The 23,466-nt window shown below is 33.2% G+C and overlaps 3 protein-coding genes across 3 annotated transcripts; 2 read left to right on the top strand and 1 right to left on the bottom strand.

Annotated features, from left to right (window-relative positions):
* Positions 1 to 1,844: 1,844 nt before the first annotated feature.
* LOC112734607 (uncharacterized protein ycf23) lies at positions 1,845 to 4,679 on the top strand. Its single transcript, XM_025783996.2, has 9 exons — positions 1,845 to 2,320; positions 2,563 to 2,628; positions 2,891 to 2,965; positions 3,176 to 3,238; positions 3,387 to 3,446; positions 3,669 to 3,758; positions 3,854 to 3,961; positions 4,084 to 4,206; positions 4,347 to 4,679. Exons 1-9 carry the CDS (start codon positions 2,120 to 2,122, stop codon positions 4,476 to 4,478), a joined length of 918 nt encoding a protein of 305 aa, XP_025639781.1. The 5' UTR covers positions 1,845 to 2,119; the 3' UTR covers positions 4,479 to 4,679.
* Positions 4,680 to 5,404: 725 nt separating this feature from the next.
* On the bottom strand, positions 5,405 to 8,314 carry LOC112734608 (high mobility group B protein 14). The gene is made up of 6 exons (XM_025783998.3): positions 8,014 to 8,314; positions 7,372 to 7,512; positions 6,576 to 6,633; positions 6,208 to 6,252; positions 5,786 to 5,866; positions 5,405 to 5,693 (listed from the first exon to the last, which is right to left on the bottom strand). The coding sequence occupies exons 1-6, from the start codon at positions 8,076 to 8,078 to the stop codon at positions 5,643 to 5,645; spliced, it is 441 nt and encodes a 146-aa protein (XP_025639783.1). The 5' UTR covers positions 8,079 to 8,314; the 3' UTR covers positions 5,405 to 5,642.
* A 1,240-nt stretch (positions 8,315 to 9,554) lies between these two features.
* On the top strand, positions 9,555 to 13,675 carry LOC112734606 (3-oxoacyl-[acyl-carrier-protein] synthase I, chloroplastic). Its single transcript, XM_025783995.3, has 7 exons — positions 9,555 to 10,343; positions 10,862 to 11,293; positions 11,495 to 11,668; positions 12,237 to 12,350; positions 12,489 to 12,590; positions 13,108 to 13,174; positions 13,278 to 13,675. Exons 1-7 carry the CDS (start codon positions 9,888 to 9,890, stop codon positions 13,343 to 13,345), a joined length of 1,413 nt encoding a protein of 470 aa, XP_025639780.1. The 5' UTR covers positions 9,555 to 9,887; the 3' UTR covers positions 13,346 to 13,675.
* The last annotated feature ends 9,791 nt before the right edge of the window (positions 13,676 to 23,466 follow it).

Below are 23,466 nucleotides of genomic sequence, written 5' to 3'. Positions count from 1 at the left end.
AATATAAATATAAATTATAAGTTATATATAGAGTGAGAAAGATAAAGAGAAAGAAATAGAGAAGGGAAGAGAGGTAGAAAAGATGATGGAATAATAAGGAAGTTTATTAATTTTAGAGGAAAATATTTCATTAAAATTTTAATGAAAGTGTGTCATGTGATAGATTTTGGTTGTTAATTCAGTAATATAGTATAACTATATTTCAATTTCAATTTTAATTAGAAAATATTATTAATCATCAATCGAGAAGCGATGGAAACAACGAAAACCGTGAATATCTAAGATTCATTTGACGGGAGGGAATCCATCTACGCGATCCAATCAATAGTTTAAGTCACACATTTTCATAATCCGTTTCCGTTTTTTCTTTGGAGAATCCCCTCAACTATCAACTATGTGTGTATGTCAAATAAAAAAATAAGACGCTAATTTTGTTAAGTATTGTGAAAATAGAAGATGTTTGGATAGGAGATGTAAAACATATCTTGAATATTTTAGAAATTCGAAATTAAAAGAAAAGCATCTTGCATAAATTGAAAATTCATTAGGTTTTTTTCATCTTTTTTTTTCCTTTCTTTTCGTTATACATTTTGATTGTCAAATTTATAATTAGTTATAGATAATGATATATAAGAGAGATAGAGTAGTAAAAGAATGAGAGAGATAAAAAAAAAATGAAAAGGAGAGAACTCTTTAATTTAAAAAAAAAATATTTGATTTTAACTATAATAAAAAAGTGACATGTTGATTGTAAAACTAGTAATATATAATATATAATAAAAATAAAAATATTTATTTGATTTTACAGTAGCTAAGAAATTATGTTTTGAAATATATAATTCCTCCTAGAGAGTTTAATGCAATTCGGCCATGTCAAATTATGTTTTGAAATATAAAAAGATTCGGAAAATGCTGGGGAAAAATGGGAGTCGAACAATGCAACTTTAATTTAACCTTAAATGAGATGCATGAAATTCAATTACTAAGCTCTAATAATTCCATATTAAAGTCATTAGATATTAAAATTGGAATTGTAATATGAAATTTTAAATAAAAATATTATTTGTATACTAAAATTAGTCAATAATATATTTTATATAATATATATGTAATTTAATTTATTTTTAATATGTATTTAAATTCTAACATATATTTTATATTAATAATTAATTTTGATGATTAATTTTACTGTACACATAACATATTCGAACTTTAAAATGTATGTTAGAATGACTAAATAAATAAAATATGAATTATGATATCAAGTTTGATTTAGTGTTTTTTTTTTTCTTTTATTTTTTCAATTCAGATTATGATTCAATATTTGAAAACAATAAACTAGGTATGGTACGCTTAATTTATCACTGTGTAAATAATGGAAGGCGATATAGACTTTTTTGTTTTGAGAAATAATAAAAAATTATTAGTATAAAATGTTTTTTATTTTTAATTCTATTGGAATAGTTAACTAATATTAGATATAACAATAAGTATGTAATTATAAATATTATATATATATATATATATATATATATATATATATTAAATTAAATAAAATAATTTTAAATTATTATTTCTTTAACATAACCATTCATATAATATGAGTTATGAATGGAAAAGTGTTTATTTTACTTATTTTTCAGTTTTTATAAAATGTTACGTGAAATTATAATTCTAATTTCAATTTAGTATGTATAAAAATGTTGATACGTTAGTTTTATAATTATTCTCTTATTGTCACAGTTTAATTCCAATTTCTTATTTTTACTGCGTTTCCTACTGTATAAAAGATGACAAAAAATGGAACTTCTCTAGAACTTGTCTCTTAGAAAGCCAACAAGATTGGTCATCATTCCTCATTTTTCAGGAAAATGCTTGTTGCCAAATAAAATTTTTTAAATTTTAATTTGACTTTATTCTGGTAATTAGTAATTACCATATCAATGAAAGAGAAGGTAAAATTAAAATATCTAATAAACTTTGTAGTTTCAAAGCTACCAACACCAGCATCATCATCATCTTATCTTGTTCTTGTTGTAACCCTTTCCTCACTCCTCACTCAAAACTTTTCTTCCTTAGTCACTGATACATAGCAAAGTATTTAGACATACACATAGACATGCATTCTTTAACATGCATAACAATTTCTTCTTCTTCTTCTTACACCTTTCTAAAGCCATACCATAACCCTCTATTGGCTCCTACTTCAAGGCCTAATCTTCTAACTTTGAAAAAGAAACCATGCTTTTCTACCAAAGCTCTACTATCATCTACCAAAGAATCTGTGTTGAAGGACTTCCATGAATGTAGAGCTCTCAAGGTGAACCTATTCCCATTTCTTCATCTTTTATGTATAATTGTTTATTTGGGGATATATTGTGATATTGAATTGTTCAGGGATCAGCTGAAAAATTAGTATCTTAACCTAAGCTGAGAGATTAACTAATAGAAATTGAACTATGCAGCTTTAGTTTTTTCACACACAAAATTTTGGATTCATGTGTTTAGGTACATTTATTCTATGCATGTTAACGATTGATAAATCTTTGACTTGTTTTGAAGATTATCTCAGGCCTGCATAATTTTGATAAGGACAATGTTGCTTCAGTTGTGACAGCTGCAGAGAAGGTTCGGTTTTTTTTTTTCTCTTTAAAGATTTGTTCTGTTGATCAGTTCACTAATTTATGTAGTATCCATGAATTGGTTTAGTATTTGATAGCTGATAGATGCATGAAAACAATTATACATATGAATTGTGGATTATTCTTTTAAAGATCTCTAATTATTCTGAATACTGTTTTCTTATGCTTTCTGCAATGAAATATTTAGCATTACAAACTAACATACTAATGTCCAATGAGTTTGTATTGTGATGCCATGTGCTTTACAGGGTGGAGCAACTCATGTGGATATAGCGTGCGACCCGGAGTTGGTGAAACTGGCTATCAGCTTAACTTCTTGTCCGGTATATTAATACTTTTCGAAATTCCGTTAGCTTCTAAAAGAATTATAGTTGTGGAACATATTGATCATTTACTACATTAATGTTGAGCATGTATATTAGCATTTTATATCCCAAATCCATTGGTCATTGGATTGTGGAACAAGACATTTACATTTAGGTTTTGATCCTTTTCTTTTTCTATCATTTGCATATAATTCATGCTTCTTGCAGGTTTGTGTTTCATCTGTAGACCCTGCATCATTTCCGGCTGCAGTCGAAGCAGGAGCACTAATGGTTCGACTAACTTGTCTAAGTTTTATCTTCAATTCTAACTTGATCCTTTGGTTGTTGCACAATCCTTGAAAGTTATGCTAGCCATTAACCATAATCAAATAGGGCTTCTGGGAATTTTTTCACTGAACATGATTAATTGCATTGACAGGTCGAGATTGGAAATTATGATTCATTCTATGAGAAGGGAGTGGTTTTTACTCCGCAGCAGGTATGGAGAGAATTTAATGATTAAAGATTGAATTTATATTTGTCAAAGAGAGTGGCTTTTGTCTTTAATTAGAGCACAAATATCTTGTTTGATTTTCTTATGATAAACACTACGATTATGATATAGCCAATTGAACATAAGAAAAAGAAGATGTAGATAGTTCCTTCTGAATTTCTCAGAGTATTGCTAACTAATTAGCATTTTGTACAAATTCTCGTGCAGATTCTAGGTCTCACAAAGGAGACAAGGAGGATACTTCCATCAGTAACATTGTCCGTCACCGTGCCTCACACACTAAGCCTCCCTGATCAGGTTATAAGCAGTATTTTAAATTCCAGAATACACTATGTAGCTGATGTCATGAATTACCTGCACAGATGAATAAAATTAATCTAAAACCTTAACAGGTCAAGCTTGCAGAGTTACTAGAAGAAGAAGGTGTAGACATTATTCAAACCGAGGGAGGAAAATGCTCAAATCCTACAAAGTCTGGTGTTTTAGGCTTGATTGAGAAGGTAAACAGATAACTTATGTCTCTTGTTTTAAATTCAATGGATCGTCATACACACTGCTACTGTTGTATTGATAAATTTACCATTCTTTAAACCATTAGATTTCTCATGGCTGGTCATTGCAGGCAACACCAACTTTGGCAGCAGCATATTCTATATCAAGAGCTGTTAAGATCCCTGTCATGTGCTCATCTGGCTTAAGTGCTGTTACAGCGCCTATGGCTATCACAGCCGGGGCAGCTGGTGTGGTATGTTTCTGAATCTCAACAAATTTTTTTCCATCTTATTCTGTCCAGAAAAATCATAAACCAACTTTTCTTATGTAATATTCTACTCTTATGGTGACAAGTTATTGATCAGTATACTATTTACTATTTTCTGTTCACAGGGTATAGGTTCTGCAGTTAACAGGCTAAATGATGTGGTTGCTATGATTGCTGAGGTTAAAAGCATTGCGACTTCATTGCAGACATCATCTCCGATGCATGCTACACGCAAAGTGGAAACTCGTAGACAGTAGTTCAGTTCTATCCATTGGGTTGTGTCACAAGAAATAGGTTAGAAGTGAAGGATACCAGTGAATAAAACATGAAGAAAATTTGGGAACCTTACTTCAACATAGGGTTAAAAAAGTGTGAGGATCCATCTTTCTTCTTCCTTTCTATTTCTGAGCTATGGTATTCTGATGTTTCTACAGAGGAAAGTATAACTTTGCCCTGCATATTTTTGCTTCTTTAATTGCTAATTTTGGATTCTAAAATTTCCCTAATAAAGAAGAGCATTAAAAGTAAAATGAACATGCGCTATGAAGAAGCTATTCTATTTAAAAAAAAAAGAAAGCAGCATTTTTCCAGAGTTATTTCCATATAATTGCATACAACGCTTTTCCACTTAAGCAAAAAATTGGATTTAACAATAATCACGAGTTTACTCCCCAGGTTGCGAGTTTGATTTTTACCCCATTTTGAGCCAAAATTATGTCGTTTGAGCTATAAAAAAAAAACTCATCATTTGCCATCTAGCTTCGATGCTCTTAGCTTCCGTCTTCTTCGTGCTTCTCGACCTTCTCTTTCCTCTGTCCTTCTTCATCGTTCACTCATTTTGGTTTTACTTCATCTCTTTTGGCTGTTGTTGCATCTGCTTCTGAGTTCTACCCCTGATACGAGCTTTTAAGTTCTATTCCCTGCTTCTGTTTCGCTCTTGTGCTTTTGCCGCTGATTCGAGCTTTGCTTTTGCTTTGTGCCTGTGTAGTGCATTGTACTAGTTGTATAATTGACTAATTGTTAAAGATTTGAATGTAATTATTATATCATGTACTATTATTTTAATTTATTATGTGTTATGTGGTGAAATTGTTCAATTTAAATGATCAGATTTGAGTAAAATAAATTCACAAGAAGTAAACTCACACTAGATTCGCAAGTTTGACAACCTTGAGAGAAATAATGTTACAATAAAACATTCTATTAAGCATTATGCCCAAAAATCTGCAATTCTATTACTAAGCATCCAAATGGAATTAACAGATGTACTTTACACAAAAAATTGATAGAGAGAACGATAGTTATTCACAAGGATAAAGCAGAGATGACTACAAACTAGATGTACAATTTCAGACCAAGCAGCTTTAATTCAAACAGTTCCAAACCTTCTATCTAGCTAACTAATAATAATTACATGGGTCTTATTCATCAAAATCCGATTCTTCATCAGTGTCTTCAAATTCACCGTTTTCCTGCCAATCAGCAACAAAACAAAACGAACTGTTTCTTTCATAACAAGGTAAACAAGAGTGAGTTCAATACCATGAACATAATAAATTATTACCATTTTCTTATTATATTCTGCCATTGCCATATCAAATTCTGCGCGCTTTTCTGTTGCTATATCATAGTATTGAACCTTCTCCTGTAAGATACTGGTGTTATTAGCACAGAATTCAACCAAAGCCATATTTCTTTTCGCTCAGATCTAAATGAACGAATTTAAAAGATTTGGAATGAATGCAGTTGATGCGAGTAAGTGAACGTTTTAACACAAAAAGGAGCGTCTCCTCAAAGGCACAAATTGTGCGTCACAGGATCTCATTTAAAATATAAATAAATGTTCTTGTGCAGTTAATGAAGAGCTGTGTTACGAGCATATAAAGATACCATTTCTAATGCGACCAGCACCAAAGATTGCAGCCATAATAATGCAATTCAGGCTAAACGAGGAAAGGAGAGGTTACATTAAACCTAAGTCCTAACCTCATAAGTCATCGTTTTCCACTTCTCTCCACATGCCTTGCCAATCTGAACTAACACATGAAGGAAGAATTACCAAAAGGAAGTGCATTAATTTACAAAGAATAACAAGTAACAACAACAACAGCAGCAGCAATAATATAGTCGCTATTCATGCAAAGTATACAAACGTTTTGCAAATTCTCAAGTCTAAAATAACTGACAATTTTTTAATAGAAGCGGGGATCACATTTAATGTTGTATTGGAATTTTAGAAATTATCCGAATTTTATAAATAATTAATTTGCAAACAAATACTATCTTGCTTCAAGACAAACTAAACCTATAAACTAGATCAGAATTACTACAGATACAATAGATTGTATACATACATCTCGCATTGACTTGACATCGGGGTTCTGCTCTTGAAATTCTTTACGAAAATCCTCCCTTAAGAATGACAACAAAGGACTTCAAGTAAGCACAATAAATTTGAAAAATTACAATATTTTCCATCAATGGAAATGAAGCAGTTGGTTTATGTATACAATGCTGAAGTAAATGGCAATATACTGAACAAAGAACAAAAAAACAAGCTAGTAACAAGGAAAGCAAACTATAGCAGGAAAATCATGATTAAATGGCTTGTGATAACCATAATTTTTAATACAAATGATTGTCTTGACTCTTGAACATAAAATACTGATGCATCCAAACTGACTTGTAAGCACAAACTTTCCATCAAGTGATTACCTCCCCAGCACTTTTCCCTCTAAAGTCAATTACTTTACCTTACAATTCCAGAACATTATTAATTCCAGTGGATCATACTTCTAGGATCAGTAATCAGTAAGATGGGCAAAGAAAGAAGCATATAACACTAACTGCAGGTTTGTTTTCTAAAATTAAACACCGGCACTTTTCCAACTATTTGGGAGAGCTTAATATTTCATTCAAGATATACAAACAATGCCATGCCATGAACCTGGAACATACATACATGAAACTAAACTGGAGCTAAATGGCGTTTCCAGTGGTGAACAGGTGAGTAACACGTTAGAACCTGCCATTATGAGTCTTAGCAATACCATATATAAAGTATAACTACCAGTAAGACAACATAAAAGATCATCAATAGCAAGTATAAATTAAATACAGGGAAAGATGGAGGAAAAATAATCGCCCTACAAGAAGTAGAAGAAAGCAGTGGGAGGTTTCTTTGGCTTCTTAGCATCAATCTTTTGTTTTGCTTTGGGTTTCTTTCTCGAATTAGCCTGCCGCAGTGATCTCTTCATCCCCCTGCTTGTTTTGATGTTCAACACTAGTTTGCTGAAAATTCCACAACAACATCATATTTAGATATTTGAATGTAGTTATCATCAATCATTGTTCTAATACACTAGCAACACTTGAATCCAGAGAACCTAGACCTAGATGAACTCCAGAACTCCATCCCCTTGCTTATTTTTTCAGGTGTGATGTCTGAAGCAGATATGATAATAAATAAATAAATAAGACAGTACCTCCCAAATTCATGTTTCTAATCACTCAATTTTTCTCAATTATCAGGATGGAACTTTTTTAGTACAATCTTTCCAGAGAAAGAATGACCTCTTTTATCGCAATATTTTCGCGAATTTACTGATAACAATAATAATACAAAAAAAAAGTGACAAAGGAAGAGTTAAAAAACCCAGTAGTGAAGGAAGTAAGCAACTTTATGTTGAACACAATGACCTAATTGAAAGAGAGTACATTGATACAGAGATAGTGCAAAAATTAGTTGAGTTGGGTAATGGAGAAACTAGAGAGTAAATAGAAGAGTGGTACCGGGAAGGAACAGAAGAAGAGGGTGACGCAGAAGCAGAGGTTTTCCGTTTAGCCCTTCCCGCCATCGCCCTCTCTTTTTCTTCTTCGTGTTCAGTGGTGCGGTTTAGCAGAGCTGTCAGTGTCAGCTGTGCTGGAAGCCATAGCCCATAAACACGCTTCCCGTTATTCAAACCTAAACGACACCGTCATGGTTACCTTCTTTTTTTTTTCTCGTTTATACAATTTTGTTTGTAGAAGAATTTTTTTATTAGGGGGAGTCTTTTTTTTGTGTGTAAATATAAAAACATTTACAAATCTTCAGACCTTTTTTAGTTTGGGTAGAGCTAACTAATCGTGACGACGTTACACTGAAGGGGTCCACTTTATTGAGCTTTGCATTTTCCTAAACAGTCTTGGCCCAAAATAAAATTCATTAAATGGAGTTGGGTTGAGTTGGGTTGAGCTAACTACTTTACAGTTGATGGGTATTGAGTAGATAAACCATACACCTAAATCTGGTATCTTTCTTTTTTTTTTTTTAAATATTTTTACTTACGTGCTAAACTTGATTTAGTTTTTGTTCTTTTCATTGAACGTCGAAGTTCGAACACCATAAAAAAACTTGGCTCTAATGGCATTTTTTTCCCCTCTCCACCTCAAGGTCTAGGGTTTAAACCCTAAAAAATGCAATTGAGAAAAAATATAATAAAAATATGTGAAAAGTGTTTGGGTGTATTGTGTATCTAGAATTGAGAATTGTTCAATCCACCGACAAAAAAAAAGGTTTAAATATTATAAATACTACAATTAATTAATTGAAATGAGAATATTTTAGATATAAAACGTTATTAAAGTTTCAGTCTCCATCTCTATAAATTTTAGTCCCTTGTGTCCCTACTTTTTTGGAGGTATTGAAATACTGAAATTTTAGAGACAGAAACAGAAATTTTAGTACTGAGTTTCAGTCTCTCACTCTCTGTCTCAGTACCTCAAAACAAACGCTACCTTAAAAAATAGGAACACAGGGGACTAAAATTTTTAGAGATGAAGACTAAAACTTTAATAACATTTTATATCTAAAATACTTTCATTTCAATTAATTAATTCCAATTTTATCATTTATACAAATTAAATTAGAATTTTATTCTTATTTCAATTTCTGTCTCTCATTTTGCACCAAACAAAATACTGAAATTTATTTCGATCTCTATCTCTTAATCTCTGTCTCTCAGTCTCAATCTTTCCGTCTCTATCTCTCCACTAAACGCTACCTAATATAGACATCTCTAGTAACCTACTAGTTGTACTCCATATTAATTTTGATTGGGCATGGCTAATCCAAAATCAGGTTAACTAACTACCTAGATGGAACCGCAACCTTAAATAAAATTTAATCAATTTCATAAAAATTGTCATAAAACAAAAATACATAAATGAAGAAGTACTCAATAGTAGAGAACTATTTTCATAAAAAAAATTAATTAACCCAATTGCAATTAGTATTCAATAGTGGTTTATTTGTATTAATGCATTTATTTATTAGTCGTAAAAAATTAGTAAGACTTTTTTTTTTTTATTGATATATGGAAATGCAATGGTGGAAGGTGATGGTGTCGGAGAATACTAAAAATGGGATGTGTCAAGGCCTTGTTTTTATCGCCTCCTGCTTGGTTGTGTGTGGGCGTGCCCGGTTCCGCTTTCATGACACCATAACAATACGATATAAACAAGAAGCATATAGAAAAACACACTCAGTCAAGCAACTTAACGCAACGCAACGCAATTAACAAACTAACAGAGACATTTTCACAAACACCTGGTAGCTCTAAAACCACTTCTCTCTATCTCTCTGTCTCTCTGGAGTTGCATTCGCTAATTGTTACTGTTCCACCATCATGCAAGCCATTCACACACCCACGCTCCGCGTCTCTCCGTTGGACCCACTTCGCAAATCAACCAATCCTCCCATATCCACGCGCCGCGCATCTAAGAGGGTCTCCTTCACCGTCTCCGCAGCCGCCGTCTCCCCCAAGGTTTCGGCTCCTCAGAGGCAGAAGGATCCAAAGAAGCGCGTTGTAATCACCGGAATGGGCCTAGCCTCCGTCTTCGGCAACGACGTCGACACTTTCTATGACAGACTCCTCGCCGGGGAGAGTGGTATCACCACCATCGACCGCTTTGATGCCTCCAAGTTTCCCACCAGGTTCGGCGGCCAGATCCGTGGGTTCAGCTCCGAAGGCTACATCGATGGCAAGAACGACCGCAGGCTCGATGATTGTCTCCGGTACTGCATTGTCGCCGGTAAGAAGGCTCTCGAGAACGCTGACCTCGGGGGCGAAAAGCTCAACAAGGTGCGTTTTTCATGGGAATTCCCCATATTTTGATTTGGTCGGTGATGGTCGTGTTTTAACTTATGTGGTTCAATCTTCTTTGCTGCTTCTGCATCTTAGATCTGTTAATTATTTTGTTTTGTTAATAGGAATCAGTTTCTGCATTTGGTCACTGATTCACTGATAGTTTGGTGCTTAATTGGTCACCTAGGTGTTGAGTTCAGTTTGAATGAGAACGTTGTTTGTTTGTATATTTGAGCTTTTGATTCATTTAGAAATGTGAGTTACTGCAAATTTTTTTTTTTTTTTGTGGCTTTTTATTGCTTCAATGGAATCATATTTTTATGGCATTGATCAGAACTCCTATCTGGATTTTGAATTGGTACATACTTTCTAAATTCTTTCAATTCCTTCTGATGGTGGTTTGCTACTCTTGTATTAATGTTAAAAAACTTGAATCAGGCCTACCTGTGCTTTGAATTGTTTTTGCTTATTTTGAGCAATATAGAAAAGCTTAAATCACTCTGTATTATTTGCAGCTTGACAAGGAAAAGGCCGGTGTTCTTGTCGGGTCAGGGATGGGTGGTCTTACAGTATTTTCGGATGGTGTTCAGGCTCTAATTGAGAAAGGACATCGCAAAATAACACCGTTCTTCATTCCTTATGCCATTACTAACATGGGTTCTGCTTTGCTTGGAATTGATCTTGGTTTCATGGGTCCAAACTATTCCATATCAACTGCATGTGCTACCTCCAATTATTGCTTTTATGCTGCTGCAAATCACATCCGCAGGGGAGAGGCTGATTTGATGATAGCTGGTGGGACTGAAGCTGCCATCATTCCAATTGGGTTAGGGGGTTTTGTTGCATGCAGGGCCCTCTCTCAGAGAAACGATGACCCTAAAACTGCTTCAAGGCCATGGGATAAAGACCGAGATGGCTTTGTAATGGGTGAAGGTTCTGGAGTTCTGGTAAGGCAGCCCAAAAAGTGCAAATAGAACAAACTCCTGCTTACATATTTTGTTTTCATTCTTTAGTGGCAATCTTCCTTATGTTGGTCACTTTAATTGACAATTAAAAGTGATTTGATATTTTAGTACTGTGGCTCTTTGCTAATATATATTTCCCTGTTTCTGAAAAGATAGTTGTCTTCTTCATTTGTTGGGTCTCAGGTAATGGAGAGTCTTGAACATGCCATGAGGCGAGGTGCGCCTATTATTGCTGAATATTTGGGAGGTGCTGTTAACTGTGATGCTTATCACATGACTGATCCAAGATCTGATGGGCTTGGTGTTTCTTCATGCATTCAGAGCAGCCTTGAAGATGCTGGTGTCTCACCTGAGGAGGTACGATTTTATTCCCGACACCTGTTGTCTAATTTTGTTGCTGATTTTATCTGTTGAAAGAAGTTCTACTGTTAATTATTTATATCATTCCTCGTGGATGTCTCTCCAGTTGATATGTTTGCTTTCCTGTTACCATCTATTAGTCAGGGATGTGTTATCAATATCTTTTTAGCACATGATATGATATGATAGGGGAGGCCACTATCCAACATAGCCGACATATTTTGGAGAGTTTCTACTAGGTAGTATAAGTTGGAGCTTGGAGTAGGTCTCCATGATTCACTAGCATTGAGGTTTGGATAATGTTGTGGAGAAGTTAGTGGACAATTGGTATAATTAGTGAGACCAAGAAGTCCAAATAAGTAACACATACAGTGTGAATGGGAGTTATGGCCTTAAGTTAACTATCTTATAACTACCCTCCTCCATTCCCATAGAGAGGAGCTTGAACTACTAATGGAAATAAATGCGAAGGCAAATTTTGCTTTATTTTTAATTTATGTTCTAACTTGGATTCATGCAAGCCTTAAATTGGTGTATTGAAAGCATATCAAATACTTCTTTCCAGGTCAACTACATCAATTGTCATGCAACTTCTACTCTTGCTGGTGACTTGGCAGAGATTAATGCTATTAAGAAGATTTTCAAGAAAACTGATGGCATCAAAATCAACGCAACAAAGGTATTATCCCAATTTTTGCCTTTATTTGCTGGTGAAAGCTTTTCTGTCTTCTACTTGTCAATTATAGCAGATTATATTCTATTAGTTCCATGGTAAATGAGTTGACGGATTTTTTTTTTTTTTGAAATTATTTATCAGTCTATGATTGGGCACTGCCTTGGTGCAGCCGGAGGTTTGGAAGCCATTGCAACAGTGAAAGCCATAACAACAGGGTGGCTGCATCCGTCAATCAATCAATTCGTATGTATACTTAATTCTTTTTTATCTGATTAAGATTATTTGTTGTCAACTATGTTCAACATACAGCATGAGCTTTTGTTATGGTCTGACAATTTTTTATATATGGTCAATGTCGGCATATTTATCCCTTATTTTATGTACGACGGTAATAGTTGACTCCTTTCTTTGGGGAAAAAGATTAGGTCTTCTCTTCCTTGAGTTATTTGAAATTTCATCTAGAAACTTGAATGTGTCATCAATGTTTATGAGAGAAGTCATTGCAGTAATCTCCACGGATAAGTGCGCATATATCCTATTAGATTTTTAATTTGCAGCTGACTACTTTGAGGTCTATTGGCTGAGCCAGATCACAAGAAGGATCCTGTTATTATGGCTGCTTATTATTAACACTTTTACTTTAATTGCCCGTTAGTACCATACAAAGCTTCAGTTGTTGAGTTTGATCTTCATGGTGCTTTGTTTTTTCTCATTTAAATGTTTTGTCGTAATAACATTTTGTCCTTGCTATTGGATGCAGAATCCAGAACCAGCAGTTGATTTTGACACAGTTGCCAATGTCAAGAAGCAGCATGAAATTAATGTTGGTAAGTTTCTATATAATTCAACAACCATGGTAATTTTCCGTTACACAAGATAAATGCCATAATCTGAACAGCTAATGGTTGATTTTTTTTCATTTCATTTCAGGCATTTCAAATTCATTTGGATTTGGTGGACACAATTCTGTGGTGGCATTTTCTGCTTTCAAGCCCTGATAGTCTGGTCTGTCACCACAAATGTAGAACAGGATTATAAATTAATTGCAATTTTGTTCTTTCTACATCATTGAGGCAACTTCCTTTATTTGAGTCTTTGATTTGTGAAAGCTGCAAGGCCTGTAGTTCTTATATTTGTGCTAATTGTGATTTGATAGCATAAAGAACATTTTGCGTATAGCTCGAATATTTATTTAGTTTGGAGTGCTGTGGTGGATACAGAAATTTCTATAGAGCTTATCTTCAACATTCTTCCTTAGTGTCTAGTAACGATGTTTAATCTTTATCGCAGTATGGTTTTATTTGAATAAAATGTTTCCCTTCCCTTTTTTTTTGTTGGTACCATTTGTTTTTAGTTTATCTTCTGGTCTTAATCAGTGATTATCATTTTGAATCTTGATTACATGTTGAGTCCATGGTACATTATTCTTATTCAGGGTGGTTTTGTAAGCTTAAATACATATTATAATGAACCAGGTTAGATATACATTAAAATCAGTCACTTAAGTGATGGGTCCGGTTGGGACCACAGATCCGGTTTGGTCCGGTTCGACCGGTCGGTCTGTCTAGTCTAATTTTGGGTCAAATTTTTCGAAATTAGTGTCAAAATGCTCGTTTTAAAAAGCTCTATCCTATTTTAATATAAAACTTTTTATTTCTAATTTTTATTATAAAAATTTAATTTATTAACTAATTATTTACTAATTTAGCGGGGTTTACATTTCTCATAACAATATATTAATATCTACGTTTATTAAATAATATTGATTATTAATATTGTATAATGTATTAATATACATAAAGTATCATAACATGTATTTAAAAGCATTCTTTTTTTACTTTTTTATACATTTTTATTATTATTGACCAAGAAATACAATTATTATTTTAAATAATTTGATTTTTAATTATTGATAAATTAAAAGTATATCAAAATTATATGACATATTATATTAGCAACATTTTTCACTAAATTACTTTAAAATATTGCTGATAAAATAAACTCATAAATAATAATAAAATTAAATTAAAAATTAATAAATTAAATATTACATGTCTAAATTAAATAGACTTGACTAATAAAGTGAGACCAACTTTCAAAATCTTTTGGAACTAAACTAATCAAATTCTAATGTTAGAATTAAGTTATTTAAGTAATATATATGGTATTCAATTCTAGAGCTTAAATAGTTAGATGCATATAATTAATTAATTATAATTAGGCCAATGCTACTATGTAAATGGTCAAAAATTTCTACATGTATAAATTTGAGGTGTTAAAATGAGATTGAATTTTGTCTATAATAATAGGACCCGCATTAATGAATAAATTATTATTGATGGGCCACCATAAACAGGATGCATGTAGAAAATGTTAACTATTTACTACTTTTGCATCCTTTAAATTAGATAAATTGGATTTAATTAGTATCAATAATTTTTTGTTGGTGTTCGATCATAACATTAGTTGAATTTTGGACTTCAGCTTGGGATCATACTTTCTATGTCAATATAAAACTTTTCTTTGTTTAAAAATTATTATTTGTATTGATTTTGTTAAATAAAATTTTATTATATAATATTTTTGCTATTTTTATTTTATATTGTAATTATGAATATTTACAAAATACTATTACCTTTAAAAAAGTTATGAACAAAATTTTTTAATTATATATATAATAAAATTAGATTGATTTATTAAAGATAATTTTTTTATAATTTCAAATAATATAGATTTAATTTATTCTAAATGACAAAAAATAAAATGAAAAACATTTTACATTATTTTTCTAAAAAAAAAATAATACAAATATACTATGACTTTAAAATATTTTTTGTTACGTAAATTTAATGTGATAGTAAGAAAAAAATTTAAAAGATGGTGGAAATAGTCATGAAATAATGTCTATTCCTTCTTTTACATGATTTATTACAGTTTTTCTCAATTAAGTGCTAATATATATATATTTCTATATCAAAGAAACTATTACTATCGTTTTTTTTCCATTGTTACATCAAATTTATGCACGAAGAAAAAAAATTAATTTTATTAAAAAATTTTACCAAATAAAGTTTTAAAGTCATAGTATTTTTTGTTACACATGATAAATTAAATTTATATTATTCAAATTGATAAAACAAAATTTCTAACAAATTAATATAATTTTATTAATTTTATTAATTAATAATAATTTTTAAACCTAAATTTTTATCACGGCAACAAAAAATTGAACTAACGTAGAAGGTTAGTTCTCAAGTCCTATCCAAAAATTTCAGTAACTGGCCTAACACACAAAATTTCGTCAAAGATTAACTAAAACTATTAATTAATTTAAATAAGACACAAACTTTGAAACTTTCTGCTCATGTTAGTGTTTTTTCTGCAACAATTCAAATGATGGGCCCATCAATAATAATTTGTTCATTAATGCGGGTTTTGTTATTATAGGCAAAGTCCAATCTTATTTTGACACCTCAAATCTATACATGTAAAAAGTTTTGGCTATTTACATAGTAGCATTGGCCTTATAATTATAATCATTTTTGTAATCACAAGTAATGAAAATAGTTTAACTAGATTGAATATTTAGAATACATACAATTTATAATGCGGCAAGCAATAATAATCACATTTAACTCAACGATAAATTCAGCTTCTCATAGAAAGATAATTCCATCTACATTCTATTAGGTTGGTTATAGCATATAAAACGATCAAACCATCATTAAACAAAATAAAATTCACAGTCTTTGCTGTGTTGAACTTTTGCATCCAAATAATTCGCACCCAAATCAACGAAACAATTCAAGTTGCACACCTGACGGATGTGGTGCATTATATAATGATTGTGGTAAAAGATAATTCTGCTGTAAGAACAAAAGAAAACAATTGAGTAACAACATTCATTATATAATTAAAAGAATAAAAATAAGGTTGAATTTATGAAAGAATGACAAAATTTTAATTTATACCTAAAAAATGATCAATTTCAATATAAAATAAAGAATGCATTATTACTGTATAGAAATAGTTAAGAAAAGAAAATTAAAAGATAAAATAAAAAATTTTGGCTCTGGAATTTACACGGATGAATGGTAAATGAAATACTCTATACATAGTACTTATGGAAATATATGAAAGAATAATTATAATTATTAAAAATATATGATATAAAATATTATGATTATTAACAAATCTTATTGTAATTAATTATTAAATACTAACAAATATAGTTATTTGAAATTAATACTTTCTATAAATAAGAAATAAAAGAGAGAGGTAAGTATACTTGCATCATCAGAATGCTCTACGTCAATATGTTTAGCGCCAACGTAAATATTATATAGATGATAATTAAGTATGATTGACAATTATATTATAAAAAATGACCATTAATAGAATTATTCATTATATTGAGGTTCATATAATTATAAACAAGATACTTTTTTAAAATAAGTTAAGAGAGATATATGCATATATACTAATACCAAAATGCATCATGTTAATATTTTTGGCGCCAGAATATAATCCATTGTATAATAATATAATGATAACTATTATATATAGGGATATTCATGGATCGAATTCAATCTGCATGTCCGCGGTGTTTACACGAATCTAATACGAGAATTGTGGATATTGATTTGATTCGCAAGGCTATCGGATCGGATCGGATTCTGTTCATATACTGATAGATCGGATTGCGGATTTTAGATAGGTACTCGCATATTCGATCTGCATATCTGCAGATCCGCAAAAAAAAAATACGTAAATAAATATTCTTCCTATGTTTTATTTCAACTAATAATTATCATGTATGTTTTATTATTTTATTTTTATTATTTAAAAAAAATTATGTTTAATAATATTTTAGGAGTAAACATGTTTAAAAGAGTGAAAAAAATGGATTTTATTGATATTTTTAATGAAAATAATTTTTTAAAATATTTTTATGTTTTGCGGCACTACAAGAAAAACTTTATTTTTCGATGCTAAAAATTGACGGTTATCTCTCGCGTCAATATTTTTTGATAGCCTGCTATCGATATTGTTGAAAAAGATGATTAAAAATAAAATATCAAAATCGATAGTCACATCGTCGATTTTTTTTATGATGCATTAAACCATTCTCCTATTATCGTCACATTATCGACGAACCATGGGGCAAGAATACTTTTATTTTAAAATCAACGGACATGCCGTCTATTTTAGTATTTAAAATATCGACGAGCAACTATGTTTTGACACTCCAGCAATGAAAAAATGTTTGTAAATGGGTACAAGAGTTGAAAATGTCAGATGGATATGTTTCAAATTTATAAAAGTGTGTTGATGTCAGGGGAGGAAAATTGTTTGGGATGAAAACTCGTGATTGTCATGTATTTATGGAGTGTTTGCTTTCGTTAGCCTTCAAAGAGTTGCCGGACCACATGTGGAAACCGTTGACCGAAATAAGTCAATGTTTTAGGGACCTTTGTTCATCTACTCTTCGGGTTAGCAACAGTGTACAAATGGAAGTTAATATTCCTGTTATTTTGTGCAAGTTAGAAAGAATTTTTCCACTTGCTTTTTTTGACGTAATGGAGCATCTACCAATTCAGTTGGATAAGAGGCACCTGTTTGTAGACCAGCTCAGTATAGGTAGATGTATCCATTTGAGAGTGAAACAGGCACGTATAAGAGATCAGTAAAGAATCGGTTAGAGTAGAGGGTACAATTTGTCAAGCATACTTGGGTAGATAGACATCAAGATATTGTTCTATTACTTTGAGTTAAATGTAGTGTCTAAGAGAACAAGGCCGAATCGAAATGATGATGGTGCTGAAAGTTCATCTGAGCTTGCCCTTTCTATTTTTGATCAACCGGGTGCGCCTATGGGAGCCAACAAATACAGGTGGTTGACTAGTATGAAAGTTTTTACTTGATCCAGTATATGTGATGTATATACCATTCCGAAGTGATCTATTAATGTCGCTTGAAATAAGATGTAGAAAGGGAATATAAAAATATTCCTATAGAATCTTGAGGAACGGGCCCATTAAAGCAGTACGTGAGTTGGGTTCAGAACGTCATGAGACAGTTCGGTCCATATCTGATGGGATTTGAACTGATACTTACGTCTTACTATGGCATTACTCTACCACTGAGTTAAAAGGGATGGGATATAGTTCCGAAGGATGAATTGGACAGTTCCAGTAAGATTTTATTCTTGAACAAAAATCCAATAAACTTATTTGAGGGAGGGGCCTTCCATGGATTCACCTATATAAGCCGCAACTAAAGTAGCAAAAATAAGGGTTTGAGTACCGATTGTATGGGAAATCCTTCAAGAAATTATGCAGGGGCATCCCGTCTTGCTAAATACCCAAAGTTTTCTAGTTTACCCCAACATTCCCCACTTGTTCGACTGTTACTGAGCAGTTTTTGGATATCAAACGGACCTCCCCAGAAGGTAATTTTAATGTGGCCGATTTTCTCTCTTTTCAATCAGTTTCGCTACAGCACCTGCTGCTCTAGCTAATTGTCCGAAAATGAAAGCCGCTCACTTACATATCTTGTTGAATTGTCCTGAAGTAGATACATTTAGAAGTCATTATGACCAGATCCATGGGGGCAATAATTCTTTATCCAACTTTTCATCATTATTTCATGAGCATGTAAGTTATTACGTTTTGTTGACTGGATCAAAATATGTCAATGTAAATATTCTCTAAATACTATATTTTATTTGACAAAATTAGGTAAAAAATCCTAGCAATGGCATAACTTGTCCTCATCTATTGAGTTTAGCATTCAGTCCAAAAACTAGGGCCACGAGTGTTGATATGTTCAAGGTCGATGTGTATATATTCCAAACTCCTGAGCATGCATGTGAAAAGGAGATAGATAATACATGCATATATGTTAAGGGTAATGAAGGGAATAATGCATCTGACTGGTACGACACTCTTAAAGAGATTTTGATTGTTGAATATCCAAGTCTTGTTAGTTTGAGAGTCACCTTATTTTATTGTGAATGGTATGACCCTACCAGGCCTCAGAAAATGCATAGACACAAAGACTACAAAATAATTGAAGTATTACCCACTAGGAGATATGGGAGTTATGATCTATTCATCCTTACGCAAAAAGCTAGACAAGTGAACTACATGACATATCCACAATGTTGTAAGCCTAATTAAAAGATTGTGATTACATGTAAACCACGAAAAATAATGGAGGAAACACAAAATGAATCTGAAACCGAGGTGTATCAAAATGATGAGCCTCCACATACTAGGATCATTTTAAAAACCGAGCTTCCACCATCATTAGCATCTAGGTCATGAGATGTTGATATGATACAACTTCAAGTGGCTGACCTCTAGGTTCCTAATGTAAACAATGAGGAGGACGGTGACATTGAGATCTATGATGACGATGATGCTTACATTGATGATGATAGAAGTTCGGAACTCTCGAATTGAGGTTTTAGTTGTAAATTCTTAGTTTGCAAATATGTTAATTTACTTTAATTCATATTTTGTAATTTTTTGTATCAGTTATGTTATGGATAATAACTTACTTATTTCAATGTGTACAGAATATGGTTGGTAGAGATGAAGATCGCGGTCGTGGCCGTGGCCAAGGCCGAAAGGGTGCGCCAAGATTATGCACTCAACAAGCCAATGAGCCTCCTAACACTACCTCACATGGTGTGCAGATTGATCCAGCTATTATACAAGATATCTCTAGTAAAGACGAAGATCGTGGCCATGGTTGAGGCCAAAATGGGAGGTCTAGGCTTTCTACCAGTCGCTCCCTTGACTTGCATGCGGATCCATACAGTCTTGTTGGGTGAATCAGGCACGACTGTTCTGACCAGTGGGATACCGCCACCTATTGCTACTACTACCCCTCTTGTCAGGAGCCTCAGATACACATGATGCCTACTCTGGATGCGCCAAGATCATGCACTCAACAAGCCAATGAGCCTCCCAACACTGCCTCACATAGTGCACAGAGTGATCCAACTATTGTAGCTCCCAGTCGAGCAGGATCCTGTGGAAAAAGACAAATCACATCTACTGGTACCCAAGATACTCAGGGTCAAGAAACATCCACTACCACTGGTCATTCCGTCACAAGTGCTCCTAAGCTTAGATATGATGGTGCCAAATTGTTTGTTATTTGCTTTAAATTTTATGAATATCATGTCTCATTTTTTTTTTGATGTAGTTGGCACCCACCTAAGCCTGGCTTGAAGCGCATTTCTCAAGTTTTTAAGAAAAATGACAATAAGTATTGGCTGAATTTTGATGAGGCAGATGATGATACTCGAAAAATATGGTGGACATAATGGAGGGTAAATGTTATCTACCTTGTTTTACGTATTTTACAATATTACATATCATAGTATGTTATATGATAACAAGATGTTATTTCTCTTTTTTAAATAAAAATACTTTGACATTTTTGATACGGAAGAGGATGACATCTATCAAGTTTAGAGGTTTAGGGCTGCCAAGCGCCTGTGAGGCATGCTCCATGCCATTCTAAAAAAAGGTGCCCATGCATATTTGATCCCACTAGAAGTTCTTGGTGAATTTATGAGATGTTGGGACACGGATGCCTATAGACAATTACAGGTGAGAAATACAGTTGCCAGGAAATCGACTCGAGGTACTTCCCTTCACATTGCAAAAAGCACCACCTTTCTAGAAGTGAGATTACGCTTGATAAGTTGCTTATAAAACCATCTTTTTTACTTTATGCATTGTTTAAGTTACTTGGTTAAAGTAAAAACGCATGAGAAAACTTGTTTGGAATTTTGTGAGATTTGATCTGGCCTCACATTTTTTAGAAGGGTTAAGACACGTTTTAGGAAATTAGTGATTATATCATTAATTACCAAGTTTTGTGGGAATTATTGTGTGGAGGTATTCGTCATCGAAAATATACCATATATGTTAATGTAGTGAATAAATAGTTACTATTGTAGAGGGTATAACACATGGAATGATACAAAGTCATTTCTTATCCAAAAATCCAAAAATTATTTTTAGATAACAGTATTTAAATTAGAATTTGTGAATATCAAAGATGCTGCATAAAGGCATATAGTAGTATTGTTTGAGCATCAGAGAAAAATAATTGGGGAAGCCTATCGTGTTTGAGCCAAATTGAAACAATGGGTATATAATAGTATTGTTTGTATATTTGCCCTTAAAGTCATTGGAGTTTCTTATTGAATTTCTTTTTATGTGCAACTTGATGAATGACTTGGAAAGTAACTCATAAAACGAGACTTAAAAATTCTATAATCTTTGTACTACAATACAACAACAACAACAAAGCCTTGTCCCACTAAGTGGGGTCGGCTACATGAATCAAACGACGCCATTGTGCTCTGTCATATATCATGTCTACAGAGAGACCGTTTACATGTAGGTCTCGTTTGACCACCTCATGGATAGTCTTCTTAGGTCTTCCTATGCCTTTCGCCCTTTGTCCATCTTCCATCTCATCCACCCTTCTGACTGGATGTTCTTTCGGTCTTCTTCTCACATGTCCAAACCACCTGAGACGCGATTCAACCATCTTTTCCACAATGGGTGCTACTCCAACTCTCTCCCTTATATCTTCATTCCTTATTTTATCCAATCTCGTATGACCACTCATCCATCTCAACATCTTCATCTCTGCCACACTCAGCTTATGTTCGTGTTCCCCTTTAGCCGCCCAACACTCCGTACCATACAGCATAGCCGGTCTTATAGCGATGCGATAGAATTTACCTTTAAGTTTTAAAGGCACTTTTTTGTCGCATATAAAACCAGATGCACTCCGCCATTTTGACCAACCTGCTTGGATCCTATGATTTACATCCTGTTCAATCTCTCCATTGTCTTGTATGATGCACCCAAGATACTTAAAACTTTTAACTTTTCGTAGGGTGTTTTCTCCAATCTTCACCTCTATATTGGGGTTTTCCCTTCTCAGACTGAACTTACATTCCATATATTCCGTCTTGCTACGGCTTATGCGCAGACCATACACTTCTAGAGCTTCTCTCCATAACTCCAACTTCTTATTTAGGTCTTCCCTTGACTCTCCCATAAGGACGATATCATCGGCAAAAAGCATGCACCATGGCACAGGCTCTTGGATGTGCTCTGTGAGTACTTCCAAGACTAATGTGAAAAGGTATGGACTTAAGGATGATCCCTGGTGTAATCCTATACCAATAGGGAATTCCTCTGTCACACCACCTTGGGTCTTCACACTAGTTGTGGCCCCATCATACATGTCTTTAATTGTCCGAATATATGCGATCCTTACTCTCCTCTTTTCTAAAACCTTCCATAAGACCTCCCTTGGTACCCTATCATACGCTTTTTCCAAATCAATAAACACCATATGTAGGTCCATTTTATTACTACGATACCTCTCCATCATCCTTCTTAATAGGTATATCGCTTCAGTGGTAGATCTGCCTGGCATAAATCCAAATTGGTTCTCTGTTACTTGTGTCTCTTTTCTCAACCTCCGTTCTATCACCCTTTCCCACAACTTCATAGTATGACTCATAAGCTTAATCCCTCTATAGTTTCCGCAACTTTGTATATCCCACTTATTCTTGTAGATAGGTACCAAGGTGCTCTTTCTCCACTCATCAGGCATCTTCTTTGACCTTAAAATCTCATTAAAAAGCATGGTTAACCAGTTGATGCCTTTTTCTCCAAGACCCTTCCAAACCTCAATCGGGATATTATCAGGTCCTACTGCCCTGCCATTTTTCATCTGCTTTAGAGCCTCTTTTACCTCGAAGTCTCGAATCCTTCGATAGTAGTCAAAGTTTTGATCTTCTTCCCTTGTGCATAATCGACCAAGGCTCGGAAGAGTCTTCTGTCCCTCATTAAATAACTCGTAGAAGTAACTCTTCCACCTTTCATTAATCTTCTCCTCTTGAGCCAACACCTCTCCATCCTTATCCTTTATGCACTTAACCTGATCCAAATCTCTCGTTCTTCTTTCCCGGCTCTTTGCGATTCTATATATACCTTTTTCTCCTTCTTTCATGCCCAAAGACTGGTAGAGACCCTCATATGCTCTTGTTCTTGCTTCACTTACAGCCACT

The sequence above is a fragment of the Arachis hypogaea genome, chromosome 3, assembly GCF_003086295.3.
Source record: "Arachis hypogaea cultivar Tifrunner chromosome 3, arahy.Tifrunner.gnm2.J5K5, whole genome shotgun sequence".
NCBI lineage: Eukaryota > Viridiplantae > Streptophyta > Magnoliopsida > Fabales > Fabaceae > Arachis > Arachis hypogaea.
Note: the sequence above shows the minus strand (reverse complement) of the source record. Positions and strands in the feature narration are given on the sequence as shown.

Excerpts from the sequence above, each read along its gene's own strand:
- LOC112734606 (XM_025783995.3), top strand. The coding sequence starts at position 9,888 with ATGCAAGCCATTCACACACCCACGCTCCGCGTCTCTCCGTTGGACCCA. Across the intron at positions 11,669-12,236 it reads CTGGTGTCTCACCTGAGGAG|GTCAACTACATCAATTGTCA; the intron begins GTACGATTTTAT and ends ACTTCTTTCCAG. Across the intron at positions 12,351-12,488 it reads TCAAAATCAACGCAACAAAG|TCTATGATTGGGCACTGCCT; the intron begins GTATTATCCCAA and ends ATTATTTATCAG.
- LOC112734607 (XM_025783996.2), top strand. The coding sequence starts at position 2,120 with ATGCATTCTTTAACATGCATAACAATTTCTTCTTCTTCTTCTTACACC. Across the intron at positions 3,447-3,668 it reads TGGTTTTTACTCCGCAGCAG|ATTCTAGGTCTCACAAAGGA; the intron begins GTATGGAGAGAA and ends ATTCTCGTGCAG. Across the intron at positions 3,759-3,853 it reads CACTAAGCCTCCCTGATCAG|GTCAAGCTTGCAGAGTTACT; the intron begins GTTATAAGCAGT and ends AAACCTTAACAG.
- LOC112734608 (XM_025783998.3), bottom strand. The coding sequence starts at position 8,078 with ATGGCGGGAAGGGCTAAACGGAAAACCTCTGCTTCTGCGTCACCCTCT. Across the intron at positions 5,867-6,207 it reads GGAAAACGATGACTTATGAG|GAGAAGGTTCAATACTATGA; the intron begins GTTAGGACTTAG and ends AGTATCTTACAG. Across the intron at positions 5,694-5,785 it reads CAGAATATAATAAGAAAATG|GAAAACGGTGAATTTGAAGA; the intron begins GTAATAATTTAT and ends GCTGATTGGCAG.